The sequence below is a fragment of the Chanos chanos genome, chromosome 8 (assembly GCF_902362185.1).
Source record: "Chanos chanos chromosome 8, fChaCha1.1, whole genome shotgun sequence".
Lineage (NCBI taxonomy): Eukaryota > Metazoa > Chordata > Actinopteri > Gonorynchiformes > Chanidae > Chanos > Chanos chanos.
In genome coordinates this window covers 31,805,909-31,824,752 of record NC_044502.1, presented here as the reverse complement: position 1 = coordinate 31,824,752, position 18,844 = coordinate 31,805,909, and the positions used below count along the sequence as shown (strand labels likewise).

Genomic DNA, 18,844 nt, shown 5'->3' with positions numbered 1-18,844 from the left:
GTCTGGGCTGAGACAAGATGGATTTATACGCACAGTCTGTTTTCTTACTCTTGCTGAGAATACAAAACTTCTGAATAACGCTGCATTGTGGATTGAACTGTTACAATTTTGACTAAAATCGACAGACATATAGAAACTGCAACGGCACAAAAGCTGTTTACATGTACAAATGCATGGATCTTACCCACAGGCAAAAAGACTCAGAGACATGACCCAGTCACCTTATTCAGGTGCAGTGCATTCACAAAATGGCCTCATTGCCATGGAAACGCCGTACGGTACCTGTGATCATCACAAATGCAGATAGTCAAACACACATACACCTGCATACACCACACAAAGAACAGGACTGTTATCACTTAGTACTGACAGACGGTGCAGTCTGCTTACACAGTTTCTTTGATAACCCAGCTTTTCAGAGACACCTCTGACAAGCTAGCAGATACAGTAATGTTTTTAACATCGTTCCATGTATTACATGAAAAATGTGTGATGTTTTCATAAAGATCTGACCATCAGTGCTGCTATGTTTTATATAGAAATAAAGGTATTCCACTTTTAGGGCAATCCTCTGTTTTCCACATCTCTGTATAAGATTCTACATACCAAAAACTGAATGATTATATTCAATGATGACTGGAATCCAATATGCTGAAATGCTAGGGAAACATGATTACATGGTGAAATTAATTCCACAGAACAGCATTAAAAATTTAGACTGCTTACACAGACAGCTGGGGAAGAGAACGGGTATTAGACATTTGACATCGCCACCTGAATTACGGAATAGCATCATTTTTAAGTTTATGGGCAGCAATAACCAACATGTTAAATTCAAACTGTTACAGAATTAGAAGACTAAATCAAAGTTCACTCTATTTGAAGGGCATTGGCAGTAATATCTTATTTTTTAGAGGTTTTTGATTTTGTGCAACCAGCCCATTACCCAGAATTTTATATTGCCTAGAACTTTTTTGAGTTAATTAGCCCTGTTTGTCCCTAACAATCCTAAAAAGTGAACACACTTTGTTTTGAGGTGAAAGCTGAAAATAATGTACAGAAATTTTAAAGTTTTAAACAAAAAACTGCGCAAAAACAAATTTTTTGCAATCTCCTGTCCTAGAAAGTATCATCTGGCAGATATGCCTCATTACAGAAATCCAAAGAACCATCAGAGAATAAAAAGGAGAAAAAAGAAATAAAGAGAGAGATGAAGACAATAAAAAGATCAGGAGAATACTACGCTTAGATTCCTCCAGAAAAAGAATGAAGGCCAGCCACAAATCCCATATTTTTATGAGAGACAGACGCAGAGAGAGAGAGGGAGAGAGAGAGAGAGAGAGAGGGAGAGAGAGAGAGAGAGAGTATGCATCTGCACTTCCGCCATTCCATTGTCTGGCTCATTCACCACTCATAGCTTGCCATGCAGTTGGAAAGCATCCATCTCCACATGGCATGGCTTTGTGCCTACAGCCCCTATAACTGATGTCGTGTGTTGGGAGTCCTGCATGTCTGTAACACAGGTTTCTAGTGGCTGATTCTCTGCAGTCTACATATTTCTCAGTGGTCACAGAAGTCCAATGGTCCTCAGCTGGGGTACCAATGACTATGACATGAGGGTATGTGACTAGGTTCTGATAAGGTGACTGATAAAGTTATACAGTACATTCAATGTAAACCATTTACATAAACACAATGATCCCTGTATTATTCTTTCTCACTGATAGTGAATACTCACTAGTGGTATACAGATATCTGGTATAAAAATATGCCATTCTCTTGTGCACTGTGGATAAGTTGTATTCCTCCTTGAAAGCGAATACCAGCGTCATATTCAGTCACAATTTTGACATGTCATGCTACACTATATGTGAGCGCAAGATAGCATATTTCATGAAATTGTGAGGTGTGTACATGCATATTCTCTCCAGCCAAAATACATGGTTAGAAATATGTTTATATATAAAAGCACGGAGGCCCGTCTATGGAGCGTGTGCAAGGCTATGTTCTCGCTTCAGCCAAACGTGCACGCAGCCTGACTAAGAGCAATCAAATCAGGTAGTGATCTGGATTTGAAACATCCCACCTTGAACAAAAGGCTGTGTTTTGCAAGCGGGTGCCAGGAAAATATGGCGGCAAAGAGGGGTAATATAAGCAATTTATTTTCCCCTCTGACGTTTGCACAACAACAGTGTTTTCTTTTGCATTTCAAATCATCTCAGGCTCTCTCAACCTGACTTAAATTGATATATGTCCTCTCTATATTTTTTTTGCATGTACAGATAATGCCATTATACTATTTTCATCTAGAATGTAGAAAAAAAATCATTATATGAAGATTTGAAACACCACTCTCACATATTCCAATTAATATATATACTTGCAGATGGACATAGTGAAGTATCCAGGGACACTGACCCAAGAGGTCAAGTCCCAAAGGGCTGTTCGTGACATGTGTGAAGGAGCAGGCTTCTCCAGAACTAACTGAAAGACATATGGTATGTTTACTACAGTCTTATATGTCTAGTTGTGACAGAACAGTTTGTTCAATCTCAGTGTCTTTTCTGAAAGGACTTGAAACCTTGGCCTGTAAGCAGTATGCTGGAGAATCCTTAAGGATTCTCCGCTTTGGAAACTATGTTACAGCGACACAGGCTTCTGCTCTCTTTACATTGTATAAGGGATTTTCATTTAAGAACGGTTGTCTGTGTGTTCCTTCAATGTCCTAGGTTGAGTCCACACAGAGGGTGAAAATTCTTATTGATAAATGTCAATGCAATGCACATACCACTTGCTCATGCATATTCGCATAGAAAAACATGGTGATGGCCCACTGCAAATGGTGGTATATTCCATCGCAGTCTAGTATTAAGGAATATGGCTGACAAAGAGTTGAAAGCATAGGGGTTCCTGATGCTCTCTGTTGTAAAGGTAGGTCATTTTGAGACAGAAATCCAAAGAACCTCTCTGACCCATGTTTAATGAAGACTCAGCTCTTAGGGGCAGTGTTTCTTTCAGTCAAGCAGCAAATGAGTTCCCTTGAGAGCCACACAAACCCTGTATATCAACACACAAGCCTTGCATGTGAATTAAATAACCTACTCTCTTAACTTAAACAGGCCATACAAATATGAAAAACTATGTACAAACTAAAGTATACCATCGGAATAAGTTAAACTGCTGAGTAGACCCAACACATTTTTAAGAAGTGAAAAACAGAAGGTGAACACCATTATTTTGCTGACAAAGGATTTTATGTGTTTGTTATTTGTTTTCATCTTCACGTGCTTCCATAAAAGAGTTCCTCTCTCTCCTCTCTTTCTCACATTCCTAATGAAATTTGACTTACATAAAAGTGGAGGTGAGTTTCTTTCTCTTTTAATAAAGTGATGCTCACATTGTGTCACTCTCCCTTAAACTTAACCAAGATGAGACAGTAAGGTTATGCCAGAAAAAGAAGAAAGGTGTGGGTGGAACATGAGACAACCTCACTGTGTAACAGTATTTGATGGCATTTGATGCAGTCTAATTAAATATAGCATTATGAGTTCATTTAAGGATGTTGTCTTTGAGCGTGAGCAGAAAATGAAAAAGAAGTTGCAGCGCACAATTTTTTTTCTTCTCAAGGGAAGGATGAAACTGGCCTAAAGGCACAATACAAACACTTTATTGGTTTCATTTTTTTGATTATTAGAGGAAGTCTTTAACAGAACATAAAGCGTGTTTTGTTAATCGAGTGAAGTCGATCAAAAACAAAACAGCTCAGAGCAGAATTAAATCAAGACATTCAAGACAGAACATTGTATTATGAGTGAACAAAGTTCTGTAACAGTCCTTTTTTTTCCAGCAAATGACACCTGGCACAAACAGATCCTCATACTGCACCATTGTCTGTCATTCTTCCACAATATTTGAAATTAAGCTGCAAAACATTTCCAATTTATGCATTTACGTATTTATGTACTACAAAGTATATCAAATGCAGTTCCAAAAGCAATCCATAACTGCTCTTTGACTCTACCACTAACAAATAATGAACCACAAAAATAATAAGAAAATGCTTTCCCTCCCATACAAAGAAGTAAAGGTTTCCAAGCAGTCATTGAAGTAATAAACTTGTCTGATGTGGTTAGCCTTGTAATCATTTAGTGAGAGCCACTTCTTGATATTTTTCTCAGTGTCAGTTGTTTCAAGCACTACCTGTCAGTCTATTCACATCCTTTCATCCCGCAACCGCAGCGTTCCGTCACATCATAGGCAGAGCATGGCCTCTTAAGGCTTAAGTCCAGAGAAAAAAAAGAGACCAAAGTCACCAAATTCAAAAATAGAACTCTCAAATCCCCAGAACAACAGAAAGGGACGTACATCCCAAAAACCTGAAAGAAAAAAAAAGAAAAACAAAAAGAAATGGACACGGCCATTCCAGACTCGAGGGGCAATGAAAGGAGAGAAAACACAAACTAGTAGAGAGAGTCTTAATTCAATTTTAATTTATTTCTGTGTGCGCCTATGGCCAAAGCACACATTGCAGAAAATCTCTCAGTAAACAGAAGGTAGCCCGATCTTCACAGCACAGAGATTAACATGTTCTTTGTGCAACTCCTAATGGAAAACTGCAGTTGATTTAATGGTATGTTATAATAAATAGTGATAATATGACTCAAAATTATTAATAAAGGAATATTTCCACCTTGTTATTTAGCATTTAGCAACACCACTTTTCACAAATGTAATAGCTCTAACCAGCTTTTCTATTTTGCTTTTGGATTTTTTCCGTTTACATTTTTGCATCCGTGGCATCTTTGAGATTTTCCTTCAAAAATTTTCAGCAATATTCAAGTCTGGAGATTGGCAAAGTTATTCCAAACCTTCATGTCCTATCTTGTAAGCAGGCTGCTACTCTGTTGATTTTCAGGAATGCTTTGGATAGACATCATGCTGAATTATTCAAGCTTTTTTTTTCAGCTTTGTTTTCTAAGCTTACTCCGGGACATTTGCTTCAAGGTGCGTTGATATATAATTGGATCCATCTTCTCTTCCACTCACACTTCCATATGTTCGGTACCACTAGCTGCCACACACCAGAGAAACATGACAAATCCCCCATCCCCCCACATTTGGCAAGGTGTTCAGTTCTTCAAATGCCTTACACTTCAAACGCATCCTCTGTGGTTGTGGCCAAACATTTCAATTTTCAGGCTTCCAATTCATCAAGGTTTACGTACACAACCGCTACACAATGTCCTTTGTGCTGGAGTCAAAGAAAATTTTTCTTTCACAATTCCGTTATGCAGATTATTATTGTGTAAGGAGCTCAGTACGCTGGGCCTCTGCAAAAACTGCTCCAGAAACAGATAAACTGTCCTGCAGGCTACTCAATGGATTTGTTTTGCTGATATAACCAGTTTCAAGGTGAGCTTACATTTTTTCTTGACTCTCTAAATCTTACCATAACTTCAGCTTTTCCATTTAACCTCCATTTCATGACCATGTTTAACATTTGAAACAGCTGGCTGAAAGGATTTAGAGAGTTGTTAACAGTGCTGCCTGTTTCGTAAAAATCAATTATCTTTGTAGTCCACAGGCAAACGCTTAGAGAAACCAACAGTCGTTGAAAGCAGAACAGAAACTGAAATTTGTCATATTGGAAGATGAAAAGTTTCTTAAGAAAAGAAGTTCTACCTTGGAATTGTACCAACCCGACTTAATGAAGCCCCAGCAAGAACAAAAGACCTCCCACAAAGATGCAGAATCATTACATGTACCACATTCACTTGTGGTAAGCAGGGGTAGGGTTCAGCATTCAGAATAGAGCCGAGAGCTGATCTGGTGAGTGGAAATCTCAAGGGGTCACCTTGACAGATTACAAATTACTCCTACTGTGGCAAGAGCCTTTTGGGGTCACATGGCACACAGGAGATGTCAACTGTGAGGGTGTGTACATGAACAGGGTTGCATTCACATCAAATTCACTACCTCAACATCCTGAAATTATGGAGAGAGGTGAATGCATTTTACCGGCTACATCAACCATCAAGTGACATGAGCCGGAAGCACAGGTTTGAAAACCTATCTTGTCTAGACCGCCGCATACCAACTCCTCCAGGGACAGTGGTGCATGGTGGAAGGCTGTTATTGTTTTTTAGAGCACAAGAAATTCTTGGTCATGTGAGGAAAAACCAAGTCAATGACTAGAGTGCTCTCACTGAACTTGTTCTGAATTGAAATGAATCTGATGGTTCTGATTATTGCAGGGTGAACACTTTGTCAAAATTTCACCAAGGAGAAACTGGACCAGGTTAGCAAATCTCGCTTCTCTCAACCCAGTATTTGATCAGTGTTAGGCTACGGGAAGTCTCACTGGTTGTCTAAAAGAAAAACAGTTTTTACTCTTTATAGCTTAAACCTATTTCTGACTCTTTGGTTTGGTTCATTCTTTTCTCATACTGTATCTCCTTGTGGTCTACATGATTTTTTTTACTGAAGAGACAATAATAATACCACCACAGATAAGTAAAATGTAAATACGCAGTAGTTGCATATTACATTTTATAGAAAGGTGTCACTTTTAACTGACCAGGGATACCAAAATTTGATATACAGCTATGTTTCAGTACAAAATCAAAAAAAAAGAAAGAAAGAAAAGCCCGTGCGTGCCGGGGTAAAAGCGGACAGATGATACTGTTGCGCTGTAAACATGGCATTAGAAATATTTCAGTCTGTAATTTAATTTGTGCTAATCAAATTGCTCGTCATTAAAAGATTCGTCCAAAGATCCTGAGGTAAAACCGGACGCGTCCAGGCTTGGTACCTTTTTGTTTCTCATACCTCGACTCGTGCAATCAATTTCTGTCGAACACTAAAACAGTGCGATAGAGTTGTGTATAGAGAGTCAGTGTGACAATGTTGGCAGATGATGAGGAGAAGCTGACAAAGCACTGAAGCTGCCAGAGAAAGGAAGCGACACACGACGTCCCTAACGTCTACCAATCCCACCGCCCTTGTATGTGAGGCTGAGGTGATCCATCAATTGAGCGCTGCCATGTTTCCAATTAATGGCTTGAAGGTCAATAAGATGCCATTGGTAGTCACACAGAAGTAGAGAAAGACTTTGAAGAGAGTTTACGGGATATGAACAGCCCTGAGGCTGACAGGAGCTCAGTAAAGCCAATACAGAAAGTTCAAAGACTTTAATGAGCAGAGATACCTGGTACAGTGCAAAATAAGGCTGTCTATCTCTTATGGTGGAGTTCATATTTGACCCTGACGAACATGGTGGTTCAACCAATTTACTGTGAACAATCCACGAGGCTTCTGGAAACTTCTGTGGAGCTTTATTAGGTAGAGAAAATACAACTAAGATGGCATCAGATTTCCTGTAAATCCCTAACAAAAACAATTGCTTTCATTCTTTAAAAATAAATTAATACATAAATAGCTGATTAAGAGGTGTGCATTGCATTGAATATTCGTAGCATGAATATTTATGCAAAAAGAAGAGTTTGACTCTGAACTGCGATCTTAATAAAGGAGTTTATATCGGTTCTCGGATGCCCCTCTAAATCAATGCACACAGCACCATTCTTTCCCAATTCCCCAGCCCTCAATCTGTCTAAGCTCTAAAAGAAAATCATCTAGGCAAGGCACCGCCTAAGACCTTTGTCACAACCTGCACCGCCATTTTGGACTTTTAGTTTGCCATGTCTTTGTGCTCTTGTTCTGTGCCTGTCTCCGCCCCTCACCTGTTCCCGTTTGTCTGATTATTACCTTGTTAATTTCTACCAATCCTGTGTTGCCCTGTTTAGTTCTCCCTCTATTTAAGTCCTAGTGTTTGCCTTGTCCATTGTCTATCGTTGTTTGTGTTAGTTTGCACAACTGTTACGCTGCACCTTTTTGTTATCGGCTTTTGTTATTTGTTTGCACTGTATTATGGTCTTCATTTTAAGTAAAGCCTTCCGTTTTTTCACCTTCAACCATCGTGTCTTTGCACTTGGGTCCTGCACCACACCACCAGCCGTGACAGAACGATAGACCTAACAAGGACCCAGCAGACACTTCTGTTCCCCGGGCAGAGACGGTTCCAGCTCCTGACCTGGGTGCGGCGGGGCTCCCTCTCTCGGTAGGTTCTCCAGCCCCTAACCCGGGGGGGGAATTTTTTGGGGGGGGGCTCCCAGCCCTAGACCCAGGCACCACATGGACTGTGGTGCTGGGCCCAACCATCTCTAGGGCTGTGTCCGCTCCTGGGTCTCCTGTCTCTGCCACCCTGAATCCCCCTCTTCAAGCAGCGACTCCGAAGGCTCCATGGAGGGTGCGCTGCCCAGCGCGAGGAATGCGCTGCCTGGCGCACCATGGAGGGTGCGCTGCCCAGCGCGAGGAATGCGCTGCCTGGCGCACCATGGAGGGTGCGCTGCCCAGCGCGAGGAATGCGCTGCCCGGCGCACCATGGAGGGTGCGCTGCCCAGCGCGAGGAATGCGCTGCCCGGCGCACCATGGAGGGTGCGCTGTCCTGCCCTGTTCCCGAGGCCGCTTTCCCGGCCCAGGTCAGCTCCCATGCTGACGCCCTGTCCTGGTCAGCTCCCATGCTGACGCCCTGTCCTGTTCCCGAGGCCGCTTCCCCGGCCCTGGTCAGCTCCCATGCTGACGCCCTGTCCTGGTCAGCTCCCATGCTGACGTCCTGCCCTGTTCCTGAGGCCGCTTTCCCGGCCCTGGTCAGCTCCCATGCTGACGCCCTGTCCTGGTCAGCTCCCGTGCTGACGCCCTGTCCTGTTCCCGAGGCCCTTTCCCCGATCCAGCTCAGCCCTCTAGCCATCGTCGAGGCTGTTTTGAAGACTGCCCCGTTCCTGTTCTTCTGCCAGTTTGAAAGTCTGTTCCAGCCAACCCCTCACCTGCTCGGCCGCAGAGGGGGCCCGTCGGCTGCAGCACCTTCGGTCATCCCTCTGTGCGCCCCCCCACCCACCCGGTCTGTTCTGGGCTTTTGTTTTTCTTTTGGGCCGTCTGGAGCCGCCCCTTAAGGGGGGGGCTCTGTCACAACCTGCACCGCCATTTTGGACTTTTAGTTTGCCATGTCTTTGTGCTCTTGTTCTGTGCCTGTCTCCGCCCCTCACCTGTTCCCGTTTGTCTGATTATTACCTTGTTAATTTCTACCAATCCTGTGTTGCCCTGTTTAGTTCTCCCTCTATTTAAGTCCTAGTGTTTGCCTTGTCCATTGTCTATCGTTGTTTGTGTTAGTTTGCACAACTGTTACGCTGCACCTTTTTGTTATCGGCTTTTGTTATTTGTTTGCACTGTATTATGGTCTTCATTTTAAGTAAAGCCTTCCGTTTTTTTCACCTTCAACCATCGTGTCTTTGCACTTGGGTCCTGCACCACACCACCAGCCGTGACAACCTTACAGCCCCAAGGAGACAGGATCATACTTTCAGGATCCTTAAATAAGCCAAAAATCCTCAACTCGCATTTTCAGAAATGCAATCAAAAAATGAACACCAACCATTTAAGGAGTTCAAGGTTAAAAGAGGGGAAAGCTTGAGAGAATGTGTAAAATATGCGCCAATCACCAAAGCACTACTGAAACATCAGTGACTGAAACACATAGAAACGGAAACAGTCCCACACACTCACATTCCCCACTAAATTGAAATAAAATAAGGAAATTTCATGGAAAACAATGTATTCATTCATGGGCACACACAAATACAGAAACACACACACACACACACAGACAGACACACACACACACACTTCAGACAGAAACAATTCCAGCGTTAACGCAGTGCTATACCAAGCTGTCTGTCTCCCAATACGCAGGCAGACTGAGAAATTCTAACATGTTCCTCTCACATCACCTATTAATTTGAGCTTGTCTTGAGACAGCTGCACGTGTAGATATATAATATGCTCTTTTGAGTGAACACGACAGAGAATATTTATCTCATAAATTCAACAAGTGAATGTGCCTCAAAATCCAGATGTATCATAAAAGATTCCAACCATGTTGTAAACCCAAGGTGAGAGAGTTACTGCTAAGTTAGTGCTGTTTTCTTGACGAGCCAAGATAAGCTACACCAGTGAACGCAGCCGAGCCCCAATACCCTAATTTCAAAAACGGTACCAAGTTAGCTCATTTTGTACTGTTCCTTTTTAGAAATGCATGATGCCATATTTCCATGGGCCTGTGCCAAATATCAATGACTTTCACATTATTTGTGGGAGTATCACAGCACATGTATTTGCTCCAATCAGCAGACAATTATCCTAGTCTTTACAAGAAGCATCTTCAAAAAGTAATCAAAAGACCTTCGATACATAATGGATCTAAATGGCAAAACATTTGACTCCCTACTCACAATAGAACAATTTTCCTTTTTTTTTTTTTTTTTTTTTTATTGTAGCCCACAATCATGTCATGTTAACTACCTAGCTCTGTCTTTAAAGACTTTCAGGTTTCATGGATGTCTTGTTACATTAATGTCCTATCAATTCATCACATTTCTGTCCTTTTCACTGTAGCATTACTTCGGTCTCCATATCGCGACACTAAATTTGGTATTGGTGCCGTGATCAAAATTTTGGTATGAGGACAACTCTAGTGCCCACATTCATGTGCGTCATCCGCTCATTTATATTTTGGCTCTGAATATTTAACAGTCTGTATTCATCCCAGTCACAAGAGGATGGGAGTTTTCTGCAAGTACCACAATCATGCTCTGTAGCACTGCACACACAGGCAAATACCGACATGAGCATGCACACAAATACACAAACACATGCACGATAAAAGTGACGTAAAAATCATTTCACACCGCACAGACCTGACGATAAATATCAGACACATAGGATTTTACCCCAGCTGTGACATCCTTAACTTGGTGGGAGCTATCTCCATGTTAAATAAATTAGTGCAAACATGTGATGCTCTTGATGGACATGGACATCAGCAATTTGAACACAAGTGAAGTCTTACGAGCTAAACAAATGGCACTGTGTGCAAATTTCACTCTCGTGCTTCAGATCTGTAAATATTTGTTCCATAGAACGCTGTGTAGTACTGTACAGAGCTAATGAGTGTGTATTAGCTTGAAACAGTCTATCAAGATGAGCAGTGCATTGTGTAATGACAATCATTGATGTGCTGCCTTTGAAAAGAGAGGAAAGGGGATTACGTTAAAACTATCCCTCCAGCACTTAAAGCAGTCATATTTTTGCAACACAGTAATAGACTCTGAAGTGATCCCTGCCGTTGTACTTGAATATGAATCATCTGTTCTATTATCCTTGAACTCACTGAGCTATCAAATGTCTTGACAATGATTCTTATATGTTATTTAACCTCAAACATAGTGTTTTTATGGACCTATAATCAGTGTTGGGGGGGGGGGTCTTTTTTTCCCTTTGACCTTTGCTTTGTTTATGCTGATTTGTAAGACAAACAGAACTCTTCTACCTAGTGTGTGAACTGTTTTGAAAACGGAATCTAACTGATTTGATATTTTCCTTTTTTTACAAAAAGATGTAGCAATGATAACTGCAGAGAAAAGATGAAGGAGGGACAAATGGACTGGCGAAGAAAGAGGGATTATTGGGAGTCAAATAATCTGTCCTCCACTCATCCCCCATGGCAGAAACAGCTCCCCTGAGAAGAATAAAAGCCTTCTTGTGCAACAAACTGAGCTGGGCAGAGGGAGAGAGGGGGGGGGGGGGAGAGAAAAGACAAGTGCACGTGCAAAGGAGAGAGAGAGTGAGAGAGAGAGAGAGAGAGAGAGAGAGAGAGAGAGGGAGCACAGGACACAAAACGAGAGAACATGCTCCAGTGGGCTGTGTGGAGACAGAAGGCTCAGATGTGCTGTGATTCCTCTTGTGTGATTTACATAAAGCGAACAGACTGGCTAAAGATTGTTTGAGTTAATAATCTGTTTAACGGATGCCGAACGGTGCTACACACCTATAAAATCAGTGACATTTTTAAAGCACCTATAAATTATGATACAATGCATTGCCACTGCCACTGCTGGTCAAGTTATGGTCACGCATCTTTATATAAACTTGTATATGTTTTCCCTCACACATACAAAGAACAACAAATAAGAAACCATGCATAGAACATGAAACATCCGACAAAATGCTGAATTGAAAATTACAGACTAAAGGCAAACAGCGTAAATTGAAACGACAAAACCAAGCCGTGGACGTGACAAAACTGTGAAGGACAAATAAGTATGTCACATTAATGAACCAAATGATGTCGCAAGTCTCTTTCACACCACATTTGCTGTGAAATTAGTGGGTCCACAGAATGACCAGCGTCCATTGTCACCATTTGCACCAAGGTTATCTCTGCATAAAATAACCGTTCTGTTTTTTTAAGTTATTATTTAAGGGTTATGGGTCAGAGTAATGAATTTAAGCTGAACAGGAGGCATAAGCACGAATAAGCTATATCACTGGAATCCACATACTTTCTGAAACTGCTTTATATATTTCCCAATCTGCACAGTAATTCAACAAACAGAATATTTCCTGTTTGCTCCAACTGACTTCACCCATTATGTAAGCACAGTTTTCTATGAGGTTAGTTCCTGCTAACTTCTCTGAGGTAAAATTGCCCCATTCTGTTCACAACCAATGGCTTATTGCTTTGAAGCTGCTGTGACTCTCTTTTGATTGGTCTCCTACAGTCAGACACTTCACATAATGCCAAATTTATGCTGTGTACAACTGTAACTAAATTAGTGGGTTTTAAGTTTTGAGGTGGCAAGTTCCATAATTTTGATAATAGACCCATCAGTACCGAAAACTCACTAAATTCTAAAGTTTGAAGATTGCTATAAATACTGTCGTCCCCTTACAGTATCAACGTAAAGCTCCCTCTTTTGCACATTACATCCATTTGAAATACGAAAAACCGCATTGGAGCATGCATCTCAGAGGTAAGAGAACAAAAAAACGTAACAAAAAGCAAGCCCCAACAGAGCTACTTCCATGGAATTACAATAAAATGAACATGCTGCAAATCCAACAGCATGAGGAGAGCAAGCAGAGGGGGCCTCAGCAGACCCTTGGCGGCTGGGCAAGTGCCTGACGTGAAGCCTGCACTGCAGCGTGCTGACCTTAAGGGCTGCGTCACTGAGCCTGATGGGAAATGACAAAGGCCTGACTGTAGGAGTGGGTGGAGGGGAGCCTTGCTGTGACATCATTAGAACAGGAAGAAGAAGAAGAAGAAGAAGAAGAAGAAGAAGAAGAAGAAGAAGAAGAAGAAGAAGAAGTCACATTCAGTCTTAGGTCGCCCCAGGGCTGCATGGGATTCTTGGGGTCACGGAGCTGACTGTCACTATAATGCGTATTTGTGAAATACACAGGGCCACTCCAGATGTGTACCAGCAGACCTTATCAGACAAATGTTTACCATTTTGTGTATTTCAGCGACAGACCTCACATCTGTTATGCCAAGCCGTGGAGGCAAACAGACATGCGGATTTGTAAACACCCAGGTACAAATTTATTACTGTACACGTGCACCCGTGCACACACATACACACACACACACACACACCCACCATGAGTGAGTGTCCCTCCTTTTGGTGTTGGGGGATGGGTGCACACACACCCTCTACCGCGCTACTGTGAGCGAATACATTTAGTCTGTATTTGTGTCACTAGAGAGCCCGAGGACTAGAGCTAAACACAGACACCAGCATGGGCTGGACAGGCTCCACAGAGTGTCCTGTCACATTCTACTGCATGGCAAAACAGCTCTGCTCACAGCTTGAGCCTCGACCATAAACAGTGTTATTTTAAAGAAAATTTCAGCCTTCATTAACAGATCTCAAGGATGCTTTAAATCATCTCTGAAACCAGTCATTTTAACCCAACCCCCCATGCACAGAGTGGTGTACCAGTGTAACCATCCCCCTTCTCCCCCCCCAGTTCTTGCAGTGCGTAATTGAACAGTTCTCATGAAAAAAAAAGCCTGGTAATCAGCAATGGGTTTAACTCACAGGCATTGGTCACAGCAAAGCTATTAGCTGTTTCTATGTTGTCCACATGGGGCACCAGGTTAAATGGCGCCTCTGATGCGTTTGGGCTCGTGTTGTGTAGAAATATTGCCAAACGAAACGCAGTATATTCCTGATCTGTGTTTCTGATGAACAGCCCGCCTGCATGAGGGAGAGAGAGAGAGAGAGACAGAGAGAGAGAGAGAGAGAGAGAGAGATGAGTGATGCTTAGATTAGGTACTATGCATAGAGACCATATAATGGGACTGTCATTTTCTCATGCATGTCTTTCTCCAAATGGCAAAAAAGAGAAAAACAGGAAAGCATGACCGGAATATTAAAATCGTTCTATGTCCCACAACGAGTAAAATCAAAGCAAAGCAAAGGGTAGAAGTTACAGTGACTAAAAATGTGTGATGTTTTTGATTAATTTCAATTAACAAATTACACAGGTCACCAATAAACCGTCCTTAATCACTTTTTTGTCAAATCATGTTCAAAACTAGCAACTTAAACAAACAACACACCAGTGCAGAAGAGTCAATGGTAAGACATTTTACCATGCCAGCTAAAAAAAAAAAAAAAACAGCGATTGATGCAGTACTGGAATAAATTAGAGCATTTCCACAAACGAAAAATAGCACGAAATATGAAATATTTTGAGTGTCAGTGAAATTGTTTGTGGTTGGATCATTTTGTCTCGACTGAACACCGAACTGGTGGGACATGAACTTTCATTGCATCGCTGTTCCCATTCAGATCGCTCTACCCAAGCAGAGCATCCCGTTGGAACCGGAGGGACCACTGCAGTGGCGCTCTAAACGGTGACCAAAGCAAAGCGTGCACGAACACAGTGGACTTCATGACAGCCACCGTTGACAGTATTTAAATAAGGATTACGAAATGTATCTTAACACAATGGTTACAGCTCAGGTTCATTAAAAAACATACATTTAAAATTTATTTTATAATATTTGTGGCTTTAGAAAACATTTACTCTGAAATACTGACTAATGTACAACGTAACGTATTATCAAACTGATGTGTATATTACATAGATTGCTGTATCATCAAAAAAGAGAATAAGAGAAAAGACAAGGAAGACAAAAACAGTTTTAAACACAAAAAGCACAGCCCAATTGTGCAGGTTTTCGGTTTTGTCAAGCATCACTACACTTACCAATTTGAACACTGCTCGGAAAAGCACCCATAGTCAGCCCCCGAATGCAAGAAAATAACAATAAAAGCTGGTTACAAAAAATCCTCATTTTGTTTAGTTAAAAACTGATGAGAGGCATTGAGGATGACGCCAGCCAGGGAAAACTGGAGAAAAAAGAAACAATGCATTAGCAATCCATTCTTGCCGATTTTCCCCTGCAGTGCTACGAACCCTGGTGCAACTCCGTCCGGTGGTAAACGTTCCACATGCAAGATGGGGGGAGCTCGACAGTGGTGGGCAGTGTCTACCGGCGGCATGTACAGAGATTAGACATGCGCGACCTTCTCAGCTGCACAAGCCTGCCGCACTCATCTTTACATTGGCTGTGCCCTCAGACGTGTTTATGAATGTTATAGCGCACTTAACTGCCTTTTTGCTTCGGCGCTGACTTGATGGTCAAACACGATATGCCTGGACCATTCCAATTAAAGCATTCATCAGCGGTGTGTGTATTTCGATGAGCTCCAAGAGTTGTAGCGGAGTGCAGTTGAAATGGTTTTGTTTCCAGAGACACAACTGATATTGGCCGTCATATTTCCTTACATGAAGTATGTTGTTATCAAAAAGTACCTAAAACGATCAATTTTTGCTATTTTACAAGATTTTGAGGAACCATTTGAACCTGTCTCCTTAAACTTGGCAATTAGACTACATGAAATTATGACAAACGTTGTTTCATTCATTCACCATTCATTAATCCTTTCTAAATCTACTTAGTTCCGGTGACGCTTTATAATTACGACCATTTATGAGCGTTGTGTAAATAGGTAGTTAATCCTGAAAATACCATTAATTTATTTATAAATATTTGTTATTGATTAGTAGATTGTTTGATGTTTTGCAAAAAATGAAGGAAACGTAACCCGTAAATGTTTTTTTAAAGCTTTTTACAACTTTTTCCTTGCTAATGAATGTCAGATTGTCGGACGTTAACCAATAACACCTACGTCTTAATGAATGAGATCTCTTAAAGAGATCATTAAACTTAACTTTTCTTAGGTTTACCTTCTGTTCCCTTAAGTGTTCATTAATCAAAATCAATCATCAGTTGGCCCTTGGTAACTTTGCCGTTACCTTAGTGTTTCACCCCTTTTGAATGATCTGTACATGTTCTAAATCACTTGCTTTTCCTTTACCATTGATCTTGTTGTAGCTAAAGCTCAAATTCTTCACCAGTTACAGACATGTTCATTAGCCATTTACAGGCCGTCCCGTTTTCAAAGGATTTCTCGTCTGTTATTATTGCTCTGTAAAGGTACTATTTAAAAATCATTTGTAAAGCTCCTCCGGAGGTTTCACTGCTTAATCTTCCAATGCCTAGTTGCAACAAAAGTAGTCTAATTATCAATAAACATTTTTAATGTTAGTAAGCTTTTGCTGACCCCAGAATCTATTCCTGGGCCATTAGTCACCTAATATTTTTACGGAGGCACTGATGTCTAGTTATTAAAAAAAAGTTTCTTTAAAATAGTTTCGTGTTTTGCTAGACCGGCTTGCTGACTCACACCCATGATCTCGACTATCTGGACCCTCAAAGCTAAAATTATACATACCATACAATGCGATGACAAATCAGCATCAAATCTTCACAAAGGTGTGGAATTTGTTGAAAAAAAATTCAAGTGAATTGTACTAATTAACGAGCTAGCGTAAGAACAGAGTGCTCCTATTACCAACCAATCTCTTAACAAGAACTGATGTATTTTCAATGACAGGCATGACTCTCTGTCATAATTATGGGTTTACCTATTTCATCTAAGTCAGAGAGACATTTTTAGAAACAGCTGTAAGAATTCAGAGTGCTATTTTTCTTACTGCTGCTTTGATCGATGAACTGCCAACTTACCTCTTTGCCACCTTGTTACTAGCTACCATATCCTTAAAAGTGCGCTGGAGAGTTGACATTTGAATCAAACCATTCTTGAAGTTTAAATAGTGATATGGGAAAGGGAGAGAACTCTTGTGAAAATACACTTTTGGATTCATTTTTCTCAGTTAAGGAAGGAAAATCTTATATATCCAGCTAAAAAAAATGGCATTAACTTTGCATGCAAGGTGCAAGGTGTAGATACGGCGGGATGACCTGGAAAAAAGGCAAGTTAAGCAATTTTCGCTGTTCACAGATGTCTTTGAAATCATTGGGGTCCAGTTCGCCTCTGTTTCTTTTTCTCCAGTTTTCTTGGTTACTCGAGCTTAATCTGTGCGCGAGGGACTGTGCATAAGCGCCTTTTATAAGACCCCCAGAGATCAGGAAGCACAGAGGCATACGAGCTCCGGCGAAAATACCTCTGTCCGTGGTCCTGAAGTTCCTAACGCTAACGTTACACAATATAATGGCAGTGTTTATGAGGTGAAGCACTCGTAATTCTAATGGATAAAAACAGTGTGATGAGTTTGTTCATTAACTAGAATATCCAGCCTCACTACAACAATATTTCAGCTGATATGACAACAAATTCCAAGCCTTCAAATTTACAGAGGTTTGTTAAAGCCCCATACATTCGAGAGTTGTTCAGGTCAACATGACTTTCATGCTGTTACAATGAAATGGTGTTTTCAGCTGAAGGGGTATTTGTTAGGTTACTGGTCAGCCACATATTCCATTTCCAGTTGTAACACCTCCACTTACAGAACAATTGTATAACTGGGAATCCATACTGACTATTTGAAGTGTTTTGTTTACTATTAATGTGTGAAAGACAATATCCAAAAATACATCATACCTGTGTCATCCAGCATCCTGGATGAAAGGTGAAAGGAGGGGTTTGCAGGAAGGAGAAAGGAAGGAAGGAGAGAAAATGGGGGGGGGGGGGTATGCATGGAGAGGAAAGGCGCAATTAGTTGACACTTTGCAAACTTTCTATGACTATCAAAGAGTTATGTATTAACACTAACATTTATGACCCAGGTCTCCTGAACTACTCCATTTTTTCACCTGGGGAGCACTTAGTGGATTCAACTCATACCATGAGATGTTAGGCTCAGTATGAATTATACAGTCAAATTTCACAGCAACAACAACAACTATACTACTACTACTACTACTACTACTACTACTACTACTACTACTAATAATAATAATAATAACAATAGTAATAACATATTCTTGATGTCCCATTGTGTGAGGGAGACCACTAATACATCATGACATTTGTTGCGCTTTCAAATAAGAGCAGTGTTGAGTATAATAATGAGTGTTTTATTACTTAAGGTCAAAGCAAAGTTCATGTCAGCCTGTATATCTATCAAAAGCGTGATGATGACATCACCATGACTGTTTGACAAACTGTAGAATACATTACCCTCAGGGCTGCAGTATGTAATGAAAGACCCCTTATCCAGATACCCTTTCTTATATAAATGCAACAATGATTTGAACCAAAGAATTACAATGTAAATGGGCTCTCCTTTACTTTGTGCATTTCTAAAAACAAACCTAATGTGATATCCAAAGGTCACATGGCCTGAAACTGTTATACTTCTAACTACAGCTCTGAAATTCCTCTGAAGTTCCTTCATAGTTTCTGTGGTTGATTTATTCATGAAATTGGGATATTTCTGAGAAACAAAATAATTGATGAAGTACAAATCAGAGATTTTGTATGTTTTGACATATGCTACAAGAATCTAATGA

The 18,844-nt window shown here is 40.9% G+C and overlaps 1 protein-coding gene across 2 annotated transcripts in view; it reads right to left on the bottom strand.

Moving 5' to 3' along the window:
- The window catches only part of gria4b (glutamate receptor, ionotropic, AMPA 4b), a 73,923-nt gene extending 58,664 nt beyond the window's left edge, over positions 1–15,259 (bottom strand). For both annotated transcript variants that reach the window (XM_030781038.1, XM_030781039.1), the window contains exons 1-2: positions 15,172–15,259; positions 13,995–14,153 (exon numbers count right to left, since the gene is read on the bottom strand). In XM_030781038.1, coding sequence (XP_030636898.1) covers positions 13,995–14,153; positions 15,172–15,259 — 247 coding nt within the window. The remainder of the gene's footprint in view (positions 1–13,994; positions 14,154–15,171) is intronic.
- Positions 15,260–18,844: the final 3,585 nt, after the last annotated feature.